Here is a 22,357-nt window from a genome sequence, read left to right on the forward strand (position 1 = left end):
AATTTGTGGTTGCTGCTTGTGTTTATCCATTACTTGGATGTCTGACATTGCTTTGCAACCATGTTTCTGGTCCAGATATTTTTCTTGACCGTTACTGATTGATTTTCTTGAGATTGAGCAAAAATCTTCATTTTTAAGGGGTAGCTTTTTCATCCGCAAAACTTCCGGATGCAAGTAATTGTTGTCGTTTTCTTTGTGAAGTGACACTATCTTATATGATTCAGACGATAAGATGAGTTTCAGATTTTTGTACTATCGTTTCGATACCCTTCGCGGTCAAACTAGCTTCGGAAAGCGTCTTCACCGACCCTTCCACTTTGGGGTTAATTTTACGGCCCATTTTTGAAAATAGAATTTCGACACTTGGCACATGTGTCGCTGTGACCTTGGTGATGGTGTGCACCAAATTTGGCGCCAGTTGGATAACGCGTTCGCATGCAACCTGCGAAATTGTCTTTCCACAAAATCAGTGATCACCTTTAGTATCTGTAATGTAATTAACTGTTGGAATTTACTATAACTTTTTTGAAAACTTCAATTTTTTCGAAATATAAAAAATAATAAAATATTCAAAATTTCAAAAAAAATTAGTTTAATATCCATATGATAAAGCAATTTGCTATGGGGCGCGCATTCAAGGGGGTGTGGCGGGCGCAAATGGGGCCATGGAGTAAAACCTCCCTTTCACTTTTTCTAATCTCATCGACTACCACAGCATATCCAAAGGGCACCAAAATCGGGTCATATTTAATCAAATCATATTTAATTACAATTACTCCAATTAATTACAAACTGGAATTTTTTTATTTGGCTTCAATTACTTCATTGAACTAATTAATGGCCGATACTTTTAATTGAGTCAGTCATTCATGTCAAATTTCGAAATAAATAAGGTAACACCTTTATTCTCATGCTTTTCCATACCATTCTAATTTTATTTAAGTACAATTTACCATTAGAAAATTAATTCCATCCATTAATCACGAACATTTTTCTCAAAACTCGGACTACTTATAACCCTTAAAAATCACATGAACAAAAACGTAATAAGGTTATCCGTGCTCCACTTGGAAATTACGAGTGAAGTTAAACGATCAAAAAATGCGCCATTTCCCATCCCAACTTTCAAGGGGGTACAAGACTTCAGAAATTTGTCCTCCCACCTGGACATTTTATTGCTCTTTCCCCGCCTAGCTAGCTCCAATAGGTCGACAGATTTTGTAAATGGATACGAAAGTATTTTGATGAAGCAGAGAAGCACAATGACGCAGTCGATCGTAATAATGGCAAACATCCCAACGATGGATAACGTCACTTGATCCCGGGACGTGATCAGGACGTAGAGTGAGGTACTTTCTACCAATGAAATCCCACCGATTTGTATCGAAATGATGGGGTCTATCCAGACATTATTATGCAGGCGGGAAAATAATTGGAGAATTCTATATTGCAGAAGTATCTTAGGTTTGAAGGTCTCTGATTCCAGTTTTCTAAAAAGAAAAATAAATTTTTAGAGAACTTTAACCACACAACCAGTGTCCCGGAAATCACATCGGATTGATTGAAGTCATATGACACTATAATTTATGTAAATCTTGCAATTACCCTTATTTTAAGGGTCGCTATTTAGGGGTCATTATTGGTTTGTTGAGGAAGGACACCCGCCCCATTATGTTTAATTATATTTAAAAACACCGATTTAAAAAATGCGTCACAATTAAAAATATCTGTAGTTGTACCAGGTAATCATTTCCATATATTATTTGCGCCATATAAGCTCTTTTAAAAATAAAATTATTCCCACCTTGTAATCCAGTTTGTTACAAGTAATTGAACTTCCACGGGATAAAGCAGAAGTATAATAAACCCGAATACCGCCACGTTTGCGATAATTGCTGCCATGTAACCCGTCATTATGGAGAGGATCCCTTTCAACATATTATCTCCTGGTTCCTCCTCGACCCACATCGCACAACGGACAAGCGCCATCGAAATGAATGCTGGTGGTGTGCAAGGTTTGGCGAAAGCCGAGAAGCAAACAGCGGCCGGATTAATAGTCATCGTTATGATGGCTAGGATCCAAATTACGATAAAGTAGCGGCGAACGTAACGGTGTGAACCTGAATTAAATTAATTTGCAAAAAATCGACAATCTTAGAAATTACTGAATTTAAAATACCATTTTTTAATACCCACTCAATTTACTATAGGGAAAATTGTCAACGTTCATAGTAACTCCAACGGGTTGAGTACATTTTTTTTTACAATATTTGTCACCAAAGTAATATGCACAATGTTTTCTACGAAATTGAAATCAGAGGTCGACGCCGCCGATCTCGCGCCGCCGCCGCGCCGTACGCCGGTAGCATCTTAGGCGCCGCCGCCGCCGATAAATCCGTTTTCCTATACCTTTAACATTGGGACGCCGCGCCGCGCCGCCGACACCGCCGAAAATTGGTCGGCGTCGACCTCTGATTGAAATTCGTTACCATTCATTCCGTGACTGTGTATGAACGAGTAACAAATTTAAATTTCATAAAAGTTTTTGCCATTCTAAAATATAATATTCAAAATGTTGTCCAAAACGCATACCTTTCGGCAAATATGTCCTTTCCAGAAGCTCTGCCATATTCAACAGAAACACAACTTCCTCCCGGATAAGACCCAGCACAAATAAACCAGCAGCCGTCCCGATAAATATTACAAGGAATGACGAAACCAATATTAATTGCCAACTTTTCGTTTTACTCCAATTTATTTTTACCCATCCCAGGGCTAAAATCAGATGAAGTAGGACAGCTAAAAGGGCAACAACTTGGGCAAAAGTTACCCTCTTTGATACTTTCAGTACTTCATACTTTCCACCCAGCTTGACCGTGAAGGCGTGGGTACGAAGTGACGTTGCTGCGAGTACACGCACCAGAGAGGAGTACGATGCGTTTACAGGGTCGAATAACTGGGACATGACGTTAACAAAGAGGGACTTGGATTTCACTACGGATTCCTTTAAGTGAAACATTATCACGCCCAAACAAAATCTTGCCCCTAGACAAATTTTAGCTAACGTATCTATCATCCATATGACCACAGTAAAAAAATTTAGGATGTAACGACAGTCTAGCTTATTTGTTGGACGACACAAATCGATTTAGTTGACTTGAATTGATTAGTTTTCAACATTTGGAATAGTTGATTAACTTGAACTGATAAAAATATTTCCATTCGTTTCGATCTCCTAATAACTTCCAATGGCATGGAATTTGCAGACAAATTTTACGACGTATAGTTTCAGTATAAGTCACCTTCTTTTTATCTTAACTGAAAAACTCTATCGGAATAGAATCGGAATTGCTTAAAGAAAAGGATGTGGAACATTGGGCCAGCAGGACATGACAACTCTACCAAATTAAGAGCATTATTCTCGGAAAACGTGATTATAGATATAATATTGTATAAAATCATCTGCCCAACTTTCTATTATTTACCAGACATTATTTAATATCGCTTCAAGAAACAAATAAAGTTAGCAGTAGACGTCCATTATAACGATAATTACTTATTTATGCCCGTATTTATTCCCAAGCTTACTGATAATGCCATAATGGTTAAAAATGGTTAAAAAAGCAATCTAAAATTTATTGCTATCAACTCTTGCCTTCAACAGGCATTATCAGTCTGTAAGATAAAATTCATCGTTTATTTATTGCAAATCCATGGTTGTATATTTCCGTCCAAAACCTATTTCGCACGACAGTGCCAAAACTTATGAGAAAAATAATTTTCTTACAAGTATGTATTCACAACTGGAAGCATGCGATATGAGATGAGAATAATAATAAATACAAGATCGTAGTGATGCAAAAATATACAATCTACCCCTTCATATATGTACCGGTACACAGGCTGATTTTTTATGACAGTTACCATTAAGTTAAACCAATTATTACTTCGATTACGATTTTTATTAGAAAATGCTGACAAACCGTTTTCGCTTCGATTTTCTAGCCCGTGATATGTACTCATGGGATATTATGGTAGAAATTTTAAAATTGGACGCTTTTTACAATTTTTTTTACCTTGTGACCTAAATTTCTAGGGGACGTGGCAATATTTGTAAAAATCTGAGAATTCAAAATTTTCCCTATGGTCCAGGGTTTTGAAAACCGTTTTCGTTTTTGGAATCATATTAAAATTGACTGATCAGTGACAATTTAAATATCTGGAAAAATCATAAGAAAACGTCTAATTTTAAAATTTCTACCATAGTATGTAGTGGGCCAACCGCATTACAACTATGTTATTTCGGTACTACTTCATTTGAGTCATTCATTCCTTTTATTAAATATCACATTGTAGTAGTACAAACTCCGTGCAATCATACATACATACTTCCTACATTCCTTACATTCCTTACACGTATTAATATAATCCAATCCATTTACTCCTTTGCTATTTCCATGTTACTCTTCTTCCTGGTTTTTTAATTTAGATAGAATAAAAATAACTTCAATCTAACGCTTGTAATGATTCTTCCCCAAAGAAATTCCCAACTAAGCAGTAATAATGTAATTCCAATTAAACTTATCTATAAATGGAAGAATGTGGCAATACTTGTGTTGGAATTCATAAGAAAATAGTGATATTATGATTTGATGAGTTTTTTAGTGTGTATTTTGTTGTGTGTAAAAGTGTTGCAAAATAATTGTACTCGGACACAAGAGGTTAAATTAACACAATAATACGATGAAATTTATTCAATGTTCCTATAACTATGTTTCACATTATTTTTAGTACAATTAATCATTATTAAGATTAAGTTGTGTTAAGATTTAGTTAAGATTTATTCGTCTCAATTGCCTCACATTGAGGCAAATTGAGATTAATTTTTATAATTTAATTAAATTTATATAAGCCTACTCGCTTGGTGGTGGTGGTGGTGGTGGTCATGACCGTGACCGTATTTATACCCGTCGTGGCAGGTCGGACGAGAAAGAGACGCGGGCATGAAACGGCCACATGCAGTTTTCCATGCAAACTTTTGCATGCAAACTGCACACAAAGATGAAAACTGTATGTTACATAAAGCTACACACTTGCATACAATGTACATACATCCATTCTATGTACATGCATCCATTCACACATACATACAAGTTACTACATTGCATAGAATTGTAATGTGTGAATGGAAACTACGGATACTGACTGCTTCCAATACATGCTCTGCATGTACTTATTTGTGTGTGTGAGACTGAGTGAGAGATGCAGAACTTGAGTTGGGTTTCTCCTCCAGTTCTTGCATATACAAATGCACTAATAATGCATACAAGCATTTCTCTTTCTTGCGGAGATTCGTTGCTTGCTCACACAGTTATGTAAGATACATACTGTCCAGCATGCATGCAACTTCTTCCCTATGTTACAAAATAACTTGTAGTAAAGCTTAATGGTTGTACGGTGCTTGGTTTTTTACTATGTTATTGTCTGATGTTATTTTCTTCACTGATGTTATTTTCTTTGTCAACCTCCTCCTAAAACTTGATATATGAAGAAAACAATTCCAACCAAATTGTGATAAACTCGCGACGCGTTTCGCAATTTATCTTAGCTTCATCAGGCTAAAAAATGAAATTATAATTACATAATGCCGTTACATTATAAAATTTAGATTTAAAATTAAAAATGCTGTTAGGAATTTAGGTCTACCGTGTTTTTTGTGACAATAAATCAAAATGTTTAATTTTGTGAAAAACATACGTGTGGGTAGTATGATGATTGGATTTACACTAGTTTGGCTTCAATTTACAAAAGGTTTCTAGTGTACTGGTTTACTTATATGATATAACGAATGAAAGGTTGGATATAATCTGCTGGTATTCATCTACATTAACTTTCCCATTCTCTTTATGAATAATACTGATAAGGATATCTTTAAAATTATACATATTTTTATAATATGGCATGATCATGGGATGCAAGAATTGTGGATGGATGGGTGAGAGACCAGAGTCTTCACCAAGGTCGTCCCCAAAATCGTATCAGAAATGTTGTGAAAATGTGCTTCAATTGGTTGAGGGAGACGCCGCCCGGCCGGGATAATATCCGGTGGAGCTGGTAAAATGTTAGACAAAACCTGGCACGGCACAATATTAGACAAACCAATCCATAATGAATGAAAATTGACTCGAACCGAACCATATGGTGAGATTGTTATACCAAAAATCAAATATTGCCAAGTATGACCAATATCCAAACACCGATAGGGGGAGTGAAGATGGTCCATCGTTCCTTCGCCCCGGAAGGGAGGTGACCGAAGATCCAAATAAGGATTAATGCGAGGATGAGAGACATCGTGGCTGTGGGCGTTTCCCCGTCCGTATGGTAGTAGTGGTGGCTGGTGGGCATTTTCACTCAAAATTTGTCCAGAAATTACACGCACACAAAAAAACACTAAATGCACCCTTTGTTGGGTGTGATGTAGCACTCGCTATTCAAACATGGCTTGTTATGAGGTATTCAAAGTTCCGCCCTATGTTGCATGTGTTAAGTTCCGTGTCTCAAAGAATGCCACAAAATTCCTACTTGGCGAAATGGGCTTAAATTTAATATATAATTCCAGTAATTGATAAGGTATTAGATAATGCACACTACTTATTTTCTGCCAGTTATTCAAGCCGCCGTGCCATAGTGTGCAGTACGGCACTACTGAACTCAATAACTGATGTGATTGATATTTATTTGTCCAAAAATTAGGTATGTAGCACGATGTAATGTAGCACATCTAATGGTTAATGGTTTCTGCGGTTTGTGATTTTATCCGGATCTTAACTCTTATTATGATTACAACCTAATTTCTTTGATGCATTTCTTGCGTTGAGGTAAACTCAATTGATGTCTGGTTTATTCAGCTATATTATTTAACCACAAGTTAATAAAATATTTTTATCTTATTTTATTTTAAATTGTTAATAAAAAAAGTTCTACTCCCGGTCCGTTTATAACCTTCGGATATAACCATCAGCATGATATGAGACAACCATTTTGCTTACAATACAGAGGGTACAGCTAGAATTAATGTAACAGTGAACGAAGTGATTCTTTCTATGAATGTAATTTTCGTAGATTTACTCAGACAAAATAATCTGTGATTTTGCAGTCCAGCATAAATGGCGAAAGGTCGGAGTGTGTGCAGCTTTTTAATGACGAACTTGCGATGGTTATAGATGTTTCTAAATGCAACAGGCGGAATGGAAAGGGGTTGCAGTTTCATATCCATTATCCAGCGTTTGCTTCCCTCGTGCAAATAGGTGAATGGGATAAAGACTACTTGAACCATTACAAGTATACATACGGAGAATACTGGAGACCATACGTACAAATAGATGGGTAAAACCTTCCATCCAACGACGGTGATGAAGAAGGACAAAATCCCGCATAATTGCAACGTAGCTAATAAACCCAGAGTGACAACATCCGTATATTCTTGTCACAACAGGAGCACAAGATGTGCAATATTATGGATTTTGAACGACATAACCAGTGTTAATTTGCTATTGCTTAAAACATCAACCAACGTAATGAGTATCAGGGCGAACGTCGTGCATATAATTAACGCTAGCAGTGCAATCCTTGAAGTTTCATATAAACTGATCCACATTATTGTGTAGCGCATAACTGTTATCTTTCCCCAATTACGTAAGAGCGCGTTGTCGTCCAGAATGTTCCTAAGAACGAAGTAGAAAGGATCGAGTTCTACGATAATCATGGTGATACTTCCAATCAAAACAGCAATGATGCTCACATAAGCGATTATTACAGCGAGCACATTAAAGAAGTCATCAAAGTAAACATTTCTGTAGGGCCGCCTTACCGTGCCGGATGTTAGAAACTTTTCTAAAACTCGAAAATTGTCCCAAGCAGAGCATACCACTGGGCCATAAAAAATTGTCACCAGGCCTCCACAAAACCCAAGTACACCAATCACCAAAAAGAAAAAAAGTTCATCTATGCTGACATAAACGGGAATGTGGGAGTCCTTCACGAACACGGATTGAATGCAGATGTAAGCACAGAAACATGCAGTGAAGAAAGTAACTGAGAGCTGGAAATACCACACTAGAAGTTGTCCATGTTTCAATCTGTAATCGAATCTTGTCTTCTTTATGTTCCAGGATATTGGGATTGGAATTATCCTGTCATAAATTTCTGCATACGCCTTCAGACATTTTAGTAGAGCAGGGGTGTTCATGGTTTCTTGGAATTTATGTGAAACGTTAGTAATACAAGATTGTAAATGTATAATGTCCAAGGAAGGCTTAGGAAAGAAAAAAGTTCTATGTGAAGGAAATATACGAAGAAAGTAAACCCGTGTTGAATGTATGTTTAGAAATTTATTATTTGTGATTCCAAAAACGAGTTTGCATAATGTGGAAAATATAGTTATGAAACAAAAAATCGATGGTAAGGAACGATAAGAAGAAAACGATTGTTGGATACATACTTACGAGGAAAACTTTTTTGGTACCCGGAGCTCCCAGCATATGTAACCACTGTATACGTTCGACCTATTTTTAATTCTAGTCCGGTGATGTGTCGAAATTTAGGTGTAAAAATGACATTTGGACACGTCGTGACGATTTTCCTGACGCGCGGAACGGTCACTTTCGCCCATGCTTTTACTAGCGTGGGTATACTTTTCACCACACGCCCCTCGGTCATCTCGCTTCTGAAATCTCAACCCATTTACTCACGACCTCAAATTTTGTAAAAGTATCTTAAATTTCGACAAAAACATGAATTTTGAACACAATCCTGTAATTTGGAAAATTGTACAATTTAAAAAAATACAGAAGAGTTTTTCAGAATTTCAAAATTTTTAAAAATTTCCGAATTTTTTTCAAAATTTAAAGAATTTTCACAAAATTTCAAAAACCCCAAGATCCAAACCTTTCAAAATTATGAATTTTTGAAATTTTGAGAAAAGTTTTGAAATTTTGAAAAATTTTGACATTCTAAAAAAACTTTAAATGCATTTAAAAAAAATTGTACAATTTTCCAAATTTCAGGATTGTGTTAAAAATTAATTTTTATGAAATTTCAGATATTTTTTCAAAATTTCCGGTCGTGAGTAAATGGGTTGAGATTTCAGAAGCGAGATGAGCGAGGGCGTGTGGTGAAAAGTATCCCCACGCTATTAAAATCATGGGCGAAAGTGACCGTTCCGCCCGTCAGGCAAATCGTCACCACGTGTCCAAATGTCATTTTTACACGTAAATTGTGACACATCACCGGACTAGAATTAAAAAATACGTCGAATGTGTATAGTGGTTATGCTGGAAGCTCCGGGCACCAAAAAGATTTTCCTCGTTAGTACTTTAATATTAATGACGAAAAAAGACTCTTGGAATAGGTGGTTATGTAAAAGCATTACCATAAAAAAATTCAAACGATTTTAATTTAATATTACCTTTTCGTTGTCCAGCCGCTTTACAAGGATACCATAAATTCAGGTTACAAAGGCAAGTATATATTTACTAGACATTTGCCCGTGTATAAGACGGGACTCGACCCCTTCCCCCGCACGCCCCACCTTCTTTCTCCCCTTTCTTGTGACGTCCACGTACATAGTTTTACTGTATTTGGTATTTACTACCATTATATTGGTACACCTGGTAACACGATTTCCATACCAGGCAACCGCCAGTATAGGTAGTCAAGACTGTATTGACCTACCGGGCAGTCCAGAATAGCCGGGATGTTCAGGAAGCCGAGAATTAAGCATCCAGCCAGACAGCCCGACATCCCAAGATGTTGGGATGTCTGACTGGATGTGTAACGGGATGTTGTGATGTCGGGATGATGGGATATCCGGATGTCTAGTGAGATGTTGGGATGTCTAGCGGGATGTTGGGATGTCGGGATGTTAACAACATGTGTTGGCATCCAGCTGGAAGTTCAATCCTTGCTGCTATCCGTTAATAGTCATTTTTTTATACATTGAAGGAATAGTAATTTTCTTCTACATTGAAAGGATGCGTTGCGCCAAACAGACGGACGGACAGACAGAGAGACGGAGTCTGGGCTATTCTTATTAAGAATATATTATTCAAGATTCTCGATTTGATTACGGGTTTGTCTACTGGATATAAAATTCGTAGATAATCTGTATTGAGTATCTGGGTAACTTTGAGAACTGTTCGATTGTACTTTAATGGGATTATTTTATACACAATGAATTCTGAATTTAAATTGAAGAAAGAATTTCCCCATGTCTTGACTCGTACGTATATAATGAATTATGTAGACGGGTTGTATAAAATTCAGCTTTTGAAAAGTTCATGCAACTGACACAACATAACATTCAGTCTGGTTTATTCAACTATATTATTTAACCACAAGTTAATAGAATATTTTTATCAACATAAATTGTTGATAAAAAAAGTTCAAATCGCGGTCCGTTTATAACCTACGGATGTAACCATCAGCAGGATATGAGACAACCATTTTGCTTACAATACAGAGGGTACAGCTAGACTTAATGTAAGAGTGAACGAAGTGGTTCTCTCCATGAATGTAATTTTCGTAGGTTTACGCAGATTTACTCAACAACCCTAATACGTCCCCATCGTTGGAATTTTGAAATTCGCGAAATTTCGGGAAATTTTGAAATTCGTCGGGAAAATTTTTTTTCCCAACGACAACGCCCATCAAATCCTTACAGCCACACCCCACGATATTTTTCACTTCTTTTGTCCCAACACCATTCCTTGGGTTTACGAGGGAAACCTTTTTGGTGCCATGAGCTCCCAGAATAACCACTACATGCATTCGACGTATTTTAAAATTTACGTGTTAAAATGATATTTGGGTCCGTGCTGACGACTTTTCTGACGCGCGGAACGGCAACTCTCGGCCATGCTTTTTATCAGCGTTGGACACTTCTCACCATACGCTGCTCGATCATCTCGCTTGTGAAATCGCAACCCCAAAAAGCAAAATTTTGAAATATAGACGAAAAGTTTTAAATTTTGAAAAAAAAATCTGAAAATTTGAAAATTTTTGAAATTTTTCAAAGAAGTTTTAAATAAAAAAATCTGAAATTAAAAAAAATATTGAAATCCTGAAAAAAGTTATGTAGTTTTTTAAAAATTGGACAATTTGCAAAATTTCTAAATTGTCTTCAAATTTCTAAACTTTTTTCAAAATTTCATATTTTTTTTCAAATTTAAAACTTTTCGTCAATATTTCTAAATTTGGCTTTTTTGTGGTTACGATTTCACAAGCGAGATGACCGAGCAACGTATTGTGAGAAGTCTGCCATGCTTTTAGCCTAAAAGCATGGCGAAAGTGACCGTTCCTTGCGTCAGAAAAGTCGTCACCACGTGACCAAATGTCATTTAAACACGTAAATTTTGTCACATCATCGGACTAGTATTAAAAAATACGTGGAATGTATATAGTGGTTATGCTGGGAGCTACGGGCACTAAAAAGGTTTTCCTCGTTAGTAGTATACATAACAACAAAAAGAATGATTTTTTTCCCAACTTTTTTTTTCTGGCACAGTGTGATAATGGTCATTTTCGAAATCCCTACCCAAAATAACGTATAAAACAGCCAACTCAAATTTTCACACTATTTCTTGGATGACGTCCTTGTAGTACGGGCCCCCAGCGGTGTAGAAACTTTCCGCAGCAAGAGCAACGATGATTGTACACATATAAAAAAAAGTCTGCAATGGTGACATTGATGGGAAAACTCGTGCAAAAACCACAGGATACATAAATTATATACTTATAAAGTCAAATCAGGGTTGCTTACTGAAGAAGAAACAATTGCTTGTTTTTTGCAAGATTATTATTATAACCAACTGAATTAATCACACACACCCGACACAACCATCCCCGCTAGCGCAACAGCGCATCAACATATAATATATCGTATCGTGTAAAGAAATTGCAGAGGACATCAATTTTTTGTTAGCATACATACGTACATACGCTAACTTTGAACATATATCTATATGATCATGATCTGCGTATGTATGATCATGCAGCACTTATTTGTACACGTGTAACAAAAAAAGTTCGTATTAGCATTATTTTTAGCATGGTATACACAAGCACTCTCCAAAGATTGTTGTCATCAATCAACTTCAATATCACGTATACTTTATTATACATTGAAAAAAACTTGTCATGCTCTGCACTGTATTAACAAAGTGGGTTAAATGATAAATAAATGGCAATGGCAATTAGGATGATGATGAGGATAAATGCTGATGAGATGAAGCTTTTATAGTGCGAGTTAATTGGTCTCTACACGAGTGAGTGTACGTTGGACAGGATTTGCTAGACTTGATCTTCTTCTATCATATAATTAATTATATTCATACTTACTCAATTCATAATTAACTGTGGAGTAAGATTGGCTGCATAAGGACAAAAATATTATTCTGATCTGTTTATTACGACAAAAACAATAAGAAAGAGTCAAAATCCTTCACATATCTAAACATGACGACGCCAACAGAGGAGAATGAAAAGCAGACCTTAGCTTTTCCAGATCTGGACGAATTGTACAGTAAAGTGAGCCCGGAAATGGAACCACTGAGAAAAAACGGCATAATAGAAGGAGAGGTGAAAGTTAATTATGTACAAAGTTAAATAATTATTAATTAATATACTAATTATTTATGCCTTAATTAATTAGAGAAAACAAGATCCAAGACAAAAATGCACAGATTTTGATGATATCCTTTCAATTGTTGGAGCAGACGGCAAATTTCAGAAAATATTATTGTATGGAGTAATCTGCCCATTCATTATGATTTCCCCGTTCCTCGTCCTTAATAATATTTTCCTACTTGATATTCCTGATCATTGGGTAATTACTGTTGTAATTAATTATATAAACGATTAAGATTTACGATTACTTTTAAATTTAATTCGCAGAATATTATTATAAATTATTACATAATTTTCCTTAGTGCACCGTCCCCGGAGTGACAAGTGACGTGGATTTAGAAACTTGGAAAAATTTAACGATTTCAAGGTAGGTAAAGGTGTACACTGTGTCCCAAAAGTATCTGCGCATCACTCGCGCGCGCGGTTTTCATTCACTTTTTCCCTTACATGTTTTGTCTTTATTTTTATTCTTAAACATTTCTTGACCCAATGGCCTCAAATGTCAGGAAATCTCGTGAACACACGAGTGAGGATGCAAACATTATCATAAGAAGGATATCCTGTCGAGAGCAGATACATTTGGGACACGGTGTATGATATAAGATTCATGATTGTTTTGATAGTAAAACCAACCAAGTTTTTTTAGAGAAATAGGACCCGATGGGGAACTAAGGTATAGTCAATGTCTCATGTATGACCCTTCTAATCCAAATGTGACCATGACCTGCAATCTGGGATGGACCTACGACAAAACGGATTACGAGACAACAATCCCATCTGATTTTGACTGGGTTTGTGAAAATATGGGCCATGCCACGGACACTTTTACGGTGGAAACGATAGGAAGCGCGGTGGGGACGGTGGTATTTGCAATTATGGCGGATAAGTAAGTGCGTGGTGGATAAGCTTTTTTAAATCGTAATTAAGCGGGAATTCACTGATATTTCGCAAGTGCCAGCGCAATATAATTTTTTGCGAACTATTTTTCTCACGAAATACTAGCCCTGGAGATTCGCCAACAGGCAACAAGTTGTTTTATCACAAATTTTGCGAACTTTGTGAGCTCATTTTTTTCCGAACGTTGCGAATGTTGCCAAGTACCGGTGAATACCCTCATTAATTTCATACCCAGTCGACATAGCTCTAAAATCGATCTGTTTTCGCGAATTAGTCGCGAAAACAGAGCTATTTGGCCGTCAAAACATGACGATTTCGTAGCGAGTATAGAGCGATTTTAGAGCGATGTCCTCGATATGTAGATATTACAACCACATAATATTTATATATTTCGATTTATTAGTTTTCTCGTAGCGAAGAATTTTTTAGCATTTTTGACCTTTCAAACCCTAGCGGGAATGGCATATCCGTCCATATTTAATATGCCATTGCTCATTGTGGCAGAAGTTTGCGGATCGGGTGAGTGGACAATAATCAGAAAATCAAAACAAATAAGTGTGTGTTTACTATCAAGTTTCTTGAAAATTTTGCCTCCCCCCCCTTTAGAATACCGAGCATGGGCGTATGCAGTCACATGGATGATATGGGTCGTAGGGAACTCGGTCTTACCCTTGGTAGCATGGGCGTGTAGAACTTGGCAACTTTTTGCAATCGTGTCGGTAATTCCAGGCTTCTTTTTGTTCCTGTTTTACCCATGGATTTCAGAGTCGCCGAGATGGTTGTTAACAATGGGGAGAGGAAGAGAAGCTCTTCAGGTCAGTCGACCAATATGCATACAGTATTTGCAAAGCAAGTAAAGCAGAGGTCGACGCCGCCGATATCGCGCCGCCGCCGCACCGTACGCCGGTAGCATTTTAGGCGCCGCCGCCGCCGATAAATACGGTTTCTTATACCTTTAACTTTGAGACGCGGCGCCGCGCCGCCGAAAAATGATCAAAATTTGGCGCCGCCGCCGCCCAAAGTTTGTCGGCGTCGACCTCTGAAGTAAAGTTCAATACCGATGCTAAAATATCTTACAATATCTATCAGATTATAAGGAAAATTGCGAAGACAAACGGCGTGGAAATAGATCATGAAGAAATGCCAGCGATGGTGGAAGATCTTGTTCAAAAACAGAAGGAAGATAGATCAAGTAGAAATGTAGGGGTTTGGACACTCTTTCAAAATTATAGATTGGCAAAGTAACCCTACCCGATTTTTATACATATTTTTTGGTCTTCTTACAAAAAAACAATTTTTTTTTAAATTTTAGAAACACAATATTCCTCGCGCTCGCTTGGTCCATGAATAATTTGCTGTACAACGGTGTCACCCTAAACACAACCAGTATGGACGGCAACAAATTTCTCAATTATTTCCTCCTTTCAATCATCGAACTCCCATCGGGCTATCTGGCGGGTGTGCTTGTGGAAAAGACTGGACGAAGGTGGACTCAAGTCGGCTTCTTTTTAATGTGTGTCATATCCTGCGCCATTTGTGCGGTGGCCGTGGTACAAACGGGAGCAGAGTATGTCGTTATTGCGGGAGCGTTAGGAATCAAGTTTGGGATCACTATTACCTCAATGGTGGTGTATTTACAAGGGGTGGAAATTTTTCCGACTCAGTTGCGCAGTACGGGGGCAGGAGTGGCGTCAACGACCAGCTCAATTTTGGGTATTATGGGTCCCTACATTATTTTTATGGTAAAATAGTCACTGTTTGGTGTTCAAATTTCTATATTGAATCGATTATTTTCAAAATTTTAGGGTAAATTCAACGCAACCTTGCCCTACATAATGTTAGGGGTGATATCCGCAGTAGGTCTCGTCGCCTCGGCTGGTTTACCGGAAACATTTCGCCAACACTTACCTGAAACGGTGGAAGCAGCTAATAAGTTTGGGAAAGGTGTTCCATTTTGGAGTTATCTACCGAAACCACGACACGACGGTGTAGCGGATAAGGACAATAGTAATAAGAATGGAGAAATTGAGAAACTGAAAGGGAATAGTGATGATTAAAAAAATATGAAAATAAAATATTGTTTAGGTAGATATGTAGATAGCTTTATTAAGGGGTGCAACCCCATTATAAGATTGATATTGTATCCGTCCGTCGGTCTGTGGTTGCGTCGCAACAGAGGTCGACGACCAATTTCCGGCGGCGGCGGCGCCAATTTTGGCTGATTTTTTGGCGGCGTCGGCGGCGCGGCGCGGCGTCCCAATGTTAAAGGTATAGGAAAACGGATTTATCGGCGGCGGCGGCGCCTAAGATGCTGCCGGCGTCCGGCGCGGCGGCGGCGCGAGATCGGCGGCGTCGACCTCTGCATCGTAACCTAAATTGAGAACGGATTGACCTAGTGACCTAAAATTTTGCACACACAATCGTTGCCTACACGAAGCCAATTTGAAGGGTAGGAGGGCAAGAAAGAAGCCGCCTATGTCCAAGAACAACATTGTAAAACGATTGCAATGGGCAAAGGCTCACCAGGCGTATAGCAGTAAGGATTGGGAGAGGACTCTTTGGTCGAACGAAAGCAAATTCTCCATTTTCGGAAACAAGGGGTCCAAGTTTGTCTGGCGGAGACCAGGAGAGGCGTTAAAAAATTTTTGCCTTCGACCTACGGTCAAGCATGGAGAAGGTAAGAAAAATACGAAATTGCTCACATAATCCGCAGTTATGAACCCATGTTTAAATGTTCAGGGAGTGTGATGATATGGGTGTCAATGGCGTTTCTTAATTGATTTTGAACATGCATCAATTTGATAGTTGTTTTTGACGGATTTGGCCAATTTCTCCAACGTGATTCTACGGTCTCTGTTGGCGAGCTCCACGATCTTCTTGTCTTGTCGGGCCATTATCGCCTGAGGGCGACCTGATCGTTGACGATTCACCACCGTTCCAGTTGCAATAAACCTCGTGATCACATTTACAACTGTTGACCTTTTTAATTTCGTTTTTTAGACAATTTTGAAGGGTTTTACACCCTCTTCATGGAGTATTATTATTTTTCTCCTTTCCTCTGTAGATAACTCTCGAATTTTCGCCATGTTCCCTAAATTATGTTGGCAATAAAATTATTAACTCAGATTTAACCAAAAAAATAAAATTACACAAAATTGTTGGAGAATTGTGTCAACAACGCGAATAAATCCAGCCATGACCATTACTTTTTTCCCTTCGATTTCGTATAATTTGAGACAAAAAATTTCTCTACCGCTAGTCCTTATGATTTACAACCAAAAACCATATATATTCTTGAAGTACATTAAATTGTGATCAACATAAAAAAATTTGGTTGGATTCGGTTATCTCGCATAGCCGTGATAAGCTTTTACATAATGAGGTACCCCCACGACCAATACTTTCTTCCCCCGGGTGTATCTTCTGTTGGGGACTATTCAACGAAATCTCGTCCTTATACCGTTCCCCACAATCTGGACACTCTGCGAATAATGCTTCCTTATGAAATTCTCCCCGGTGTTGTTCTACGCCTATCTTGTCTCGAAATCCAACCCCACAGATGTCACATTTCCGTTTTTCTGTGTTATAGGTGCATCGATGGGACCCCATCTCTCTATTTGATGCAATTTTCAAAGTCATAATAATGATAGATATGTAATCAATCAATTAATTCTATTTGCATTATTGTGCAAGTATTTAAGTGCACATCGCAAGTGTAATTAAATATGACTCTAATTTAATCAAGCATTTGCAACGCCTTAGAAAAAGTAGGAGTTATCGTTTTAAATTTGACTTGGAGAGTTAACACAATGTTTAAATTAAGGATAAAGTAATTAAAATTAGAATGCGCCAACATTTATTTTCCTCCATATACATAAATACCCAGGTTTAAATTGGAATCACATTTGCATATCTATCGTTAAGCAGGTTCTATCAGGGTTTATAAAGTACGATGTTTGCAATCAAAATGTTTATACATTTACCCTGCAAATAATCTGGTGATAAATTATTATTGATTAGAATAATACATAACAATATAAAGACGGTAAGAAAATGACGTATCTATTTGTTATGGAACTACAGACTATTGTCGCGACACTTCTTCCGCTATTACTTCGATGTTAGAATGTATAAAACACGGAAAAATAAAAAAAAAAAAACATTACATCTGGACAGGGAAACATTTATTTCATGCTATTTAAGGAATCTACGAATTTCCTAAAAAAAATGATATATTGTCGTACTAATTCTAGATAAACGTAAGTGCATTCGACACTTAATTCTAAAAAGACCTAAGTGCAGTCGATGTTTAATTCTGATAAGATATAAGTACACTAGAATAACAATGTAATTTTTTTTTACCATTTCTACTAAAAATGCTGCACTTAGGTCCTATTGGATTTAGCATTGCCTGTGTGGGATCGCTAACTTCACCCAGTGGAAACTATCCAAACAAACTACCCGTCTGTAAGAAGTCGCCGTATTTTGACTGTGCCGTGTAACAACTCGAACCGATGAGGGGATGATTCACTACTTATGTGCCTTTTTACTAACTTTAAAATAACCCCGCTTATACAAGACCAGGACTGTTATCTTTAGTAGCAAATTTATTAACACACTTTTCAATCAAACAATTTACACAATGATCGGTTATTGCCACTTAGACTATTCCTTGCCACTTGTCAAGGTTGCCTTTACAATATTGCCACAGATTGCCTTATAATATTGCCACTGATTGCCGATGTATTGCCACCTATTTTCATTCTAGGTGTCAACTTATTATTAATATTAAGTATTCATTAAACATTAAAGTACCGTAACAAAATATACTAAAACAAACATGAACAAACACGAACAAACCGTTCGACTCTGTTCTACACAAATAGTCACCCATGAGAAGAGAACAGTTCATGAACAAACAGGAACAAACACGAACGAACAAACACGGTGTTCGTACCTAAAAAGTCACCCACAATTGGTGAACAAACACGAACGAACAAACACGGTGTTCGTACCTAAAAAGTCACCCACAATTGGTGAACAAACACGAACGAACACGAACAAACAAACACGGTTCGACCTTAAAACTCGCTTTGCCTATTATGTAGTATAATACACTAATCTTATATACTAAATATATACTACATATAATAGCTAGATTTGACAGCCTGCATTTAGGTCTTTTTCAATTAAGCGTCGACTGCACTTAGGTTTATCTAGAATTAGTACGACGATATTTACATGCGGAGCACTCAATAAACCACAATACTTACTTTCATTCTAAAGGATCCGAAATTTCACTGTGCTCCGCATACTGACAGGTTTCTATTTCCACCTCCTCAGAGATCAATTCTCCCCTTTCCATTATAGGTTTATTTCCTTCGTCCCCATGCCGAACCTGGCGCAACTTTTGAATCGGACCCTTCTTTCCGTGCACTTTCTGCTGATGGTTGTTCACCCCATTCTTATCCTTGTACCTTTCCCCACACTCGGGGCACTGTGCGACCAACATTTCCTTATGAAATTCCCTCCGGTGCATTTCCACTCCTAACTTGTACCGAAATCCAACCCCGCAAATGTCACATTTCCATCTCTCCGTATCATGGGTACGTTGATGACGCTCCAGATCGCTAAAATATTTATATTGCTTCCCACAGGCTGGACAATTTATGCCTCCCGGAGCAGCAACCCCGGTCTTCTTCTCAGCCACGAATTTAACACTTAGTCCGCACTCACGTGCCTTAGCGCAGGTTTTGACGTGTTTTACCAAGTATTTTCTAGACAAAAGAATTACTTATATGAGCAAACTTTAACCGCTTTTATTCCGAATACTCCGCCATCTATCGGAGTGCCTAATACTTGAGCCGTTCAAACACCAGTAAAATTTACCTCTTAGTGAACGCACGCCCACAATTCACCGCCTCGCACCGATACGGTCGCACACCGGAATGGATGTTTCTATGATCCTTGAAATCGGTCGGGCCGCTCGCCACGTGGGGACATTGGGGACACGAGTACGACACCTTAGCGGGGGAGGGGGGTTTATTCCGTGTACAGTTTTGCGATGAGATCTCAGCAGTTTTTCCGTCTTTACTCGAACAAGGCAAAGTTCACATTGGAAGGGACGCGAAAATGATGTGAGGATCACCTTGGAACAATTTGCACTGGCGATATGCATCCGCAACGAGTAACTATTTCGATACCTGGACGAGCACGTGGTACAGATGAAGGATCGATCTAAAAAATGGGACGTGATATTATTATCCACCAACTGTATCCTGGAACAACCGGAACAAAAAAAATGGAAGCTTCACACTGCAATCGTGGATTATGTTTATCTTCGATTTTTTAATTTAACGCGGTACGGGGTATGTGAGACGCGACGGCATAAATAAGATTTTGTATTCACGCACCTCAAAGTCTCACCTCCCCCAAACCTCGTAAAATTCAAAAATCTGAGATCAAAACGATCAATTGTAAAACTCCCAAATTTTTTGTACGGGTTAGCCCAGGACGCAGTTGGTGGATAACATTCGCAAATTTTTGAGATATAAATAAAACTAAGAAAAACAATTATCCATAAAACCTCCAATTATTACCATTTCCATGTCCTGCAATGTGATGTCGAAGATTCGACGCCCATTTAAACGTTTTTCCACAGTGAGGACACTCATGGAGTTTTGGTGGTTTGTAATACTTCATTCGCCACTTCCTCCGCTCCAAGGTAAAGTTCCGTCTAAAGTTGGCCAATTTCTTGGAGTCATTCTCAAGTTCCGACCACTCCGGGGTGTGGCGCAATTTGTGCATTTCGCACATAACCCAACTCGCATAGGTTTTGGGACACTTGTCGCAGGTGAAGGGACGCTGGCCATTGTGCGTTTTGCGATGGGTTGCTAAATCTTTTTTTGTAGCGAAGTTTATCCCATATATGTAACATGGTTGTTCATTCGATAGGTCGAAATTGGGAAATGGCTGAAAACAAAAAGTAAAAAATTAAGTGATCAGTTAGTCCACAAATTATATCACCCAAAATGGCAATTTTTCAAACTACCACCTCGCGGCTTGTCACACCTTACGCACATTGCTATGGTCGATTTTTAAAATTATATCCTTTTGTAAGTGAGTTTGTCTTAACGCATTTAAAATTCAAATTACTAGCGCCCAGTAAGTTTTTGATGGATTTCAAAAGTTTAAGGTAAAGTAAACGGTTCTGACCAAGCAAATTTCGCACAAAGTAAAAAAAAAAATTGGTCCAATATAAAAAATTGACCATTACAAGTTGCGCAAATCGGCATAACTTTTACTCCCTTCACACGAGACAGTATTTATGGAGATCCTCCTAACAATTAATTATGCTTGCAAAACTTATTCCAATAATTTACCTTGTCACCACTAACAGCATTATTGTCATCATTACCCTCATCTGTGTCAAATTCTTCTGTATCAGCTATAAAAATTTCTTCTTTTATTTCGATCTCATCATTGGCCCCTATATCCTCCCAGGATTCCACTCTAGTCCAAAATTTCGGCCTTTCCGGCAGGATAATTCGTCTAGAATTAAAAAGAAAATACATACTATAGTACAAACTATATTCTTTAAAACAATATTCACTTATCATCCACTCCTTACAATGTGTCCAATTTGACCTCGTCCCACAGAAGAATATTGATGTCATGTTCCTCTAAAATATGCAACGCAATTCCTGGCTCATGAGGAAAGTTTGCACCACAAATTGCACACTTCCAAACAAAACAATTGTCATAATTCGACATTCCGATAATTAATTAATTTTGCGGAAAATAAAATTATTAGTTGAAAACAGTTGAATGTAGAGACGTCTCAAAAATGTTTATTATTACGTGTGAATGTTATGTTGGGCCGGGTTTTAATTCGTTTTGTGTCTTGATTAATTAATTAATATGTATTTAAGTTCATAAAAGAACTACTGTAGTCCTACCAAATATTCAACAGTTTTGAGAAGATACACATTCAAATATTTGTAAATATATAATTAGCCTTGCATTGGAGCAGCTGAAAAGGAGAATTTTCTCATGTGTTGAAGCTTTGAGTATCTCGGAGGTTTGCGCACAATGAGTCATGGTACTTTAACAGTGTATGTATCAGTATCTGTATATACCTAGTCGTGTGGAAGGTTTGTACACTCAGGGTTTGTCGCGAGGAAAACGTCATGAAGATAAAAAAATGAGGGTGCAACCTTTCTCAAGTTTTCCTGCAAAGTTAAAACTTCATATTAAAATATTTTGCGATTCAATGGTGCTATTTATTTACTACCTATACTTGAATGAATAAGGTGTACATATGCAAATGTGATTTTTGTATTTTTTTCTCTTTATTGATATGCAACTGGGTTAAGAAATTAGGCTACTAATTTTGATACTAATTCTACTAAATTTACTTAATACAGTTTGGGAAAAGGGTTGCAAAAAATTATATTCATACACAATTTTAACTTGTTTACGTTCTATTTGTTTACAACTTAAATAAACAATAATGCAAAGTCAAGTAATATTTTACCGTCAATTTGCACAAGAATCTTATATTGCAACTAAACATTTTTCCTCGACAATACCCTGGCACAACCATTGGACCCAAATAAAGTGAGATAGTTGAGAGCATGGTAAAATATGCCAAGCTGCATTCACAAAATCCAGACAGCGGAATGAACAGGACGGGAGGAGATTTACACGCGGCCTGAGCTAAATGAGGTGGTGTGGCAGGTCTACACAAAATGCACTTTTTGTCTAATTAATCAGT

The 22,357-nt window shown here is 37.6% G+C and overlaps 2 protein-coding genes across 4 annotated transcripts; one reads left to right on the forward strand and one right to left on the reverse strand.

Annotated features, from left to right (window-relative positions):
• Positions 1-12,326: 12,326 nt before the first annotated feature.
• LOC110861267 (carcinine transporter) lies at positions 12,327-17,872 on the forward strand. 3 transcript variants are annotated; one of them, XR_004833154.1, is made up of 10 exons: positions 12,328-12,636; positions 12,710-12,883; positions 12,987-13,051; positions 13,331-13,570; positions 13,985-14,100; positions 14,188-14,396; positions 14,671-14,822; positions 14,894-15,323; positions 15,387-16,258; positions 16,387-17,872. XR_004833154.1 is itself a non-coding variant. In XM_035844592.1 (9 exons), the coding sequence occupies exons 1-9, from the start codon at positions 12,514-12,516 to the stop codon at positions 15,389-15,391; spliced, it is 1,485 nt and encodes a 494-aa protein (XP_035700485.1). In that variant the 5' UTR covers positions 12,327-12,513; the 3' UTR covers positions 15,392-15,520. The 3 variants fall into 3 exon arrangements, 2 of the variants coding, with proteins under 2 accessions (XP_035700485.1, XP_035700484.1); XM_035844592.1 differs by lacking the exon at positions 16,387-17,872 and having other exon boundaries at positions 12,327-12,636; positions 14,894-15,294; positions 15,387-15,520; XM_035844591.1 differs by having other exon boundaries at positions 15,387-17,872.
• A 328-nt stretch (positions 17,873-18,200) lies between these two features.
• Positions 18,201-21,970, reverse strand: LOC110861268 (putative zinc finger protein 840). Its single transcript, XM_035844566.1, has 5 exons — positions 21,212-21,970; positions 20,964-21,132; positions 20,181-20,553; positions 19,471-19,818; positions 18,201-19,358 (listed from the first exon to the last, which is right to left on the reverse strand). The coding sequence occupies exons 1-4, from the start codon at positions 21,352-21,354 to the stop codon at positions 19,496-19,498; spliced, it is 1,008 nt and encodes a 335-aa protein (XP_035700459.1). The 5' UTR covers positions 21,355-21,970; the 3' UTR covers positions 18,201-19,358; positions 19,471-19,495.
• Positions 21,971-22,357: the final 387 nt, after the last annotated feature.

The sequence above is a fragment of the Folsomia candida genome, unplaced genomic scaffold (assembly GCF_002217175.1).
Source record: "Folsomia candida strain VU population unplaced genomic scaffold, ASM221717v1 Fcan01_Sc039, whole genome shotgun sequence".
NCBI classification, from domain to species: Eukaryota; Metazoa; Arthropoda; class Collembola; order Entomobryomorpha; family Isotomidae; genus Folsomia; species Folsomia candida.

Coding starts and splice junctions, on each gene's coding strand:
- LOC110861268 (XM_035844566.1), bottom strand. CDS start 21,354: ATGTCGAATTATGACAATTGTTTTGTTTGGAAGTGTGCAATTTGTGGT. Junction 21,133..21,211: donor GAGGTCAAATTGGACACATT/GTAAGGAGTGGA, acceptor TTTTAATTCTAG/ACGAATTATCCTGCCGGAAA. Junction 19,819..20,180: donor CATTGCAGGACATGGAAATG/GTAATAATTGGA, acceptor CCCATTTTTTAG/ATCGATCCTTCATCTGTACC.
- LOC110861267 (XM_035844591.1), top strand. CDS start 12,514: ATGACGACGCCAACAGAGGAGAATGAAAAGCAGACCTTAGCTTTTCCA. Junction 13,052..13,330: donor AAAAATTTAACGATTTCAAG/GTAGGTAAAGGT, acceptor AAGTTTTTTTAG/AGAAATAGGACCCGATGGGG. Junction 15,324..15,386: donor GTCCCTACATTATTTTTATG/GTAAAATAGTCA, acceptor TCAAAATTTTAG/GGTAAATTCAACGCAACCTT.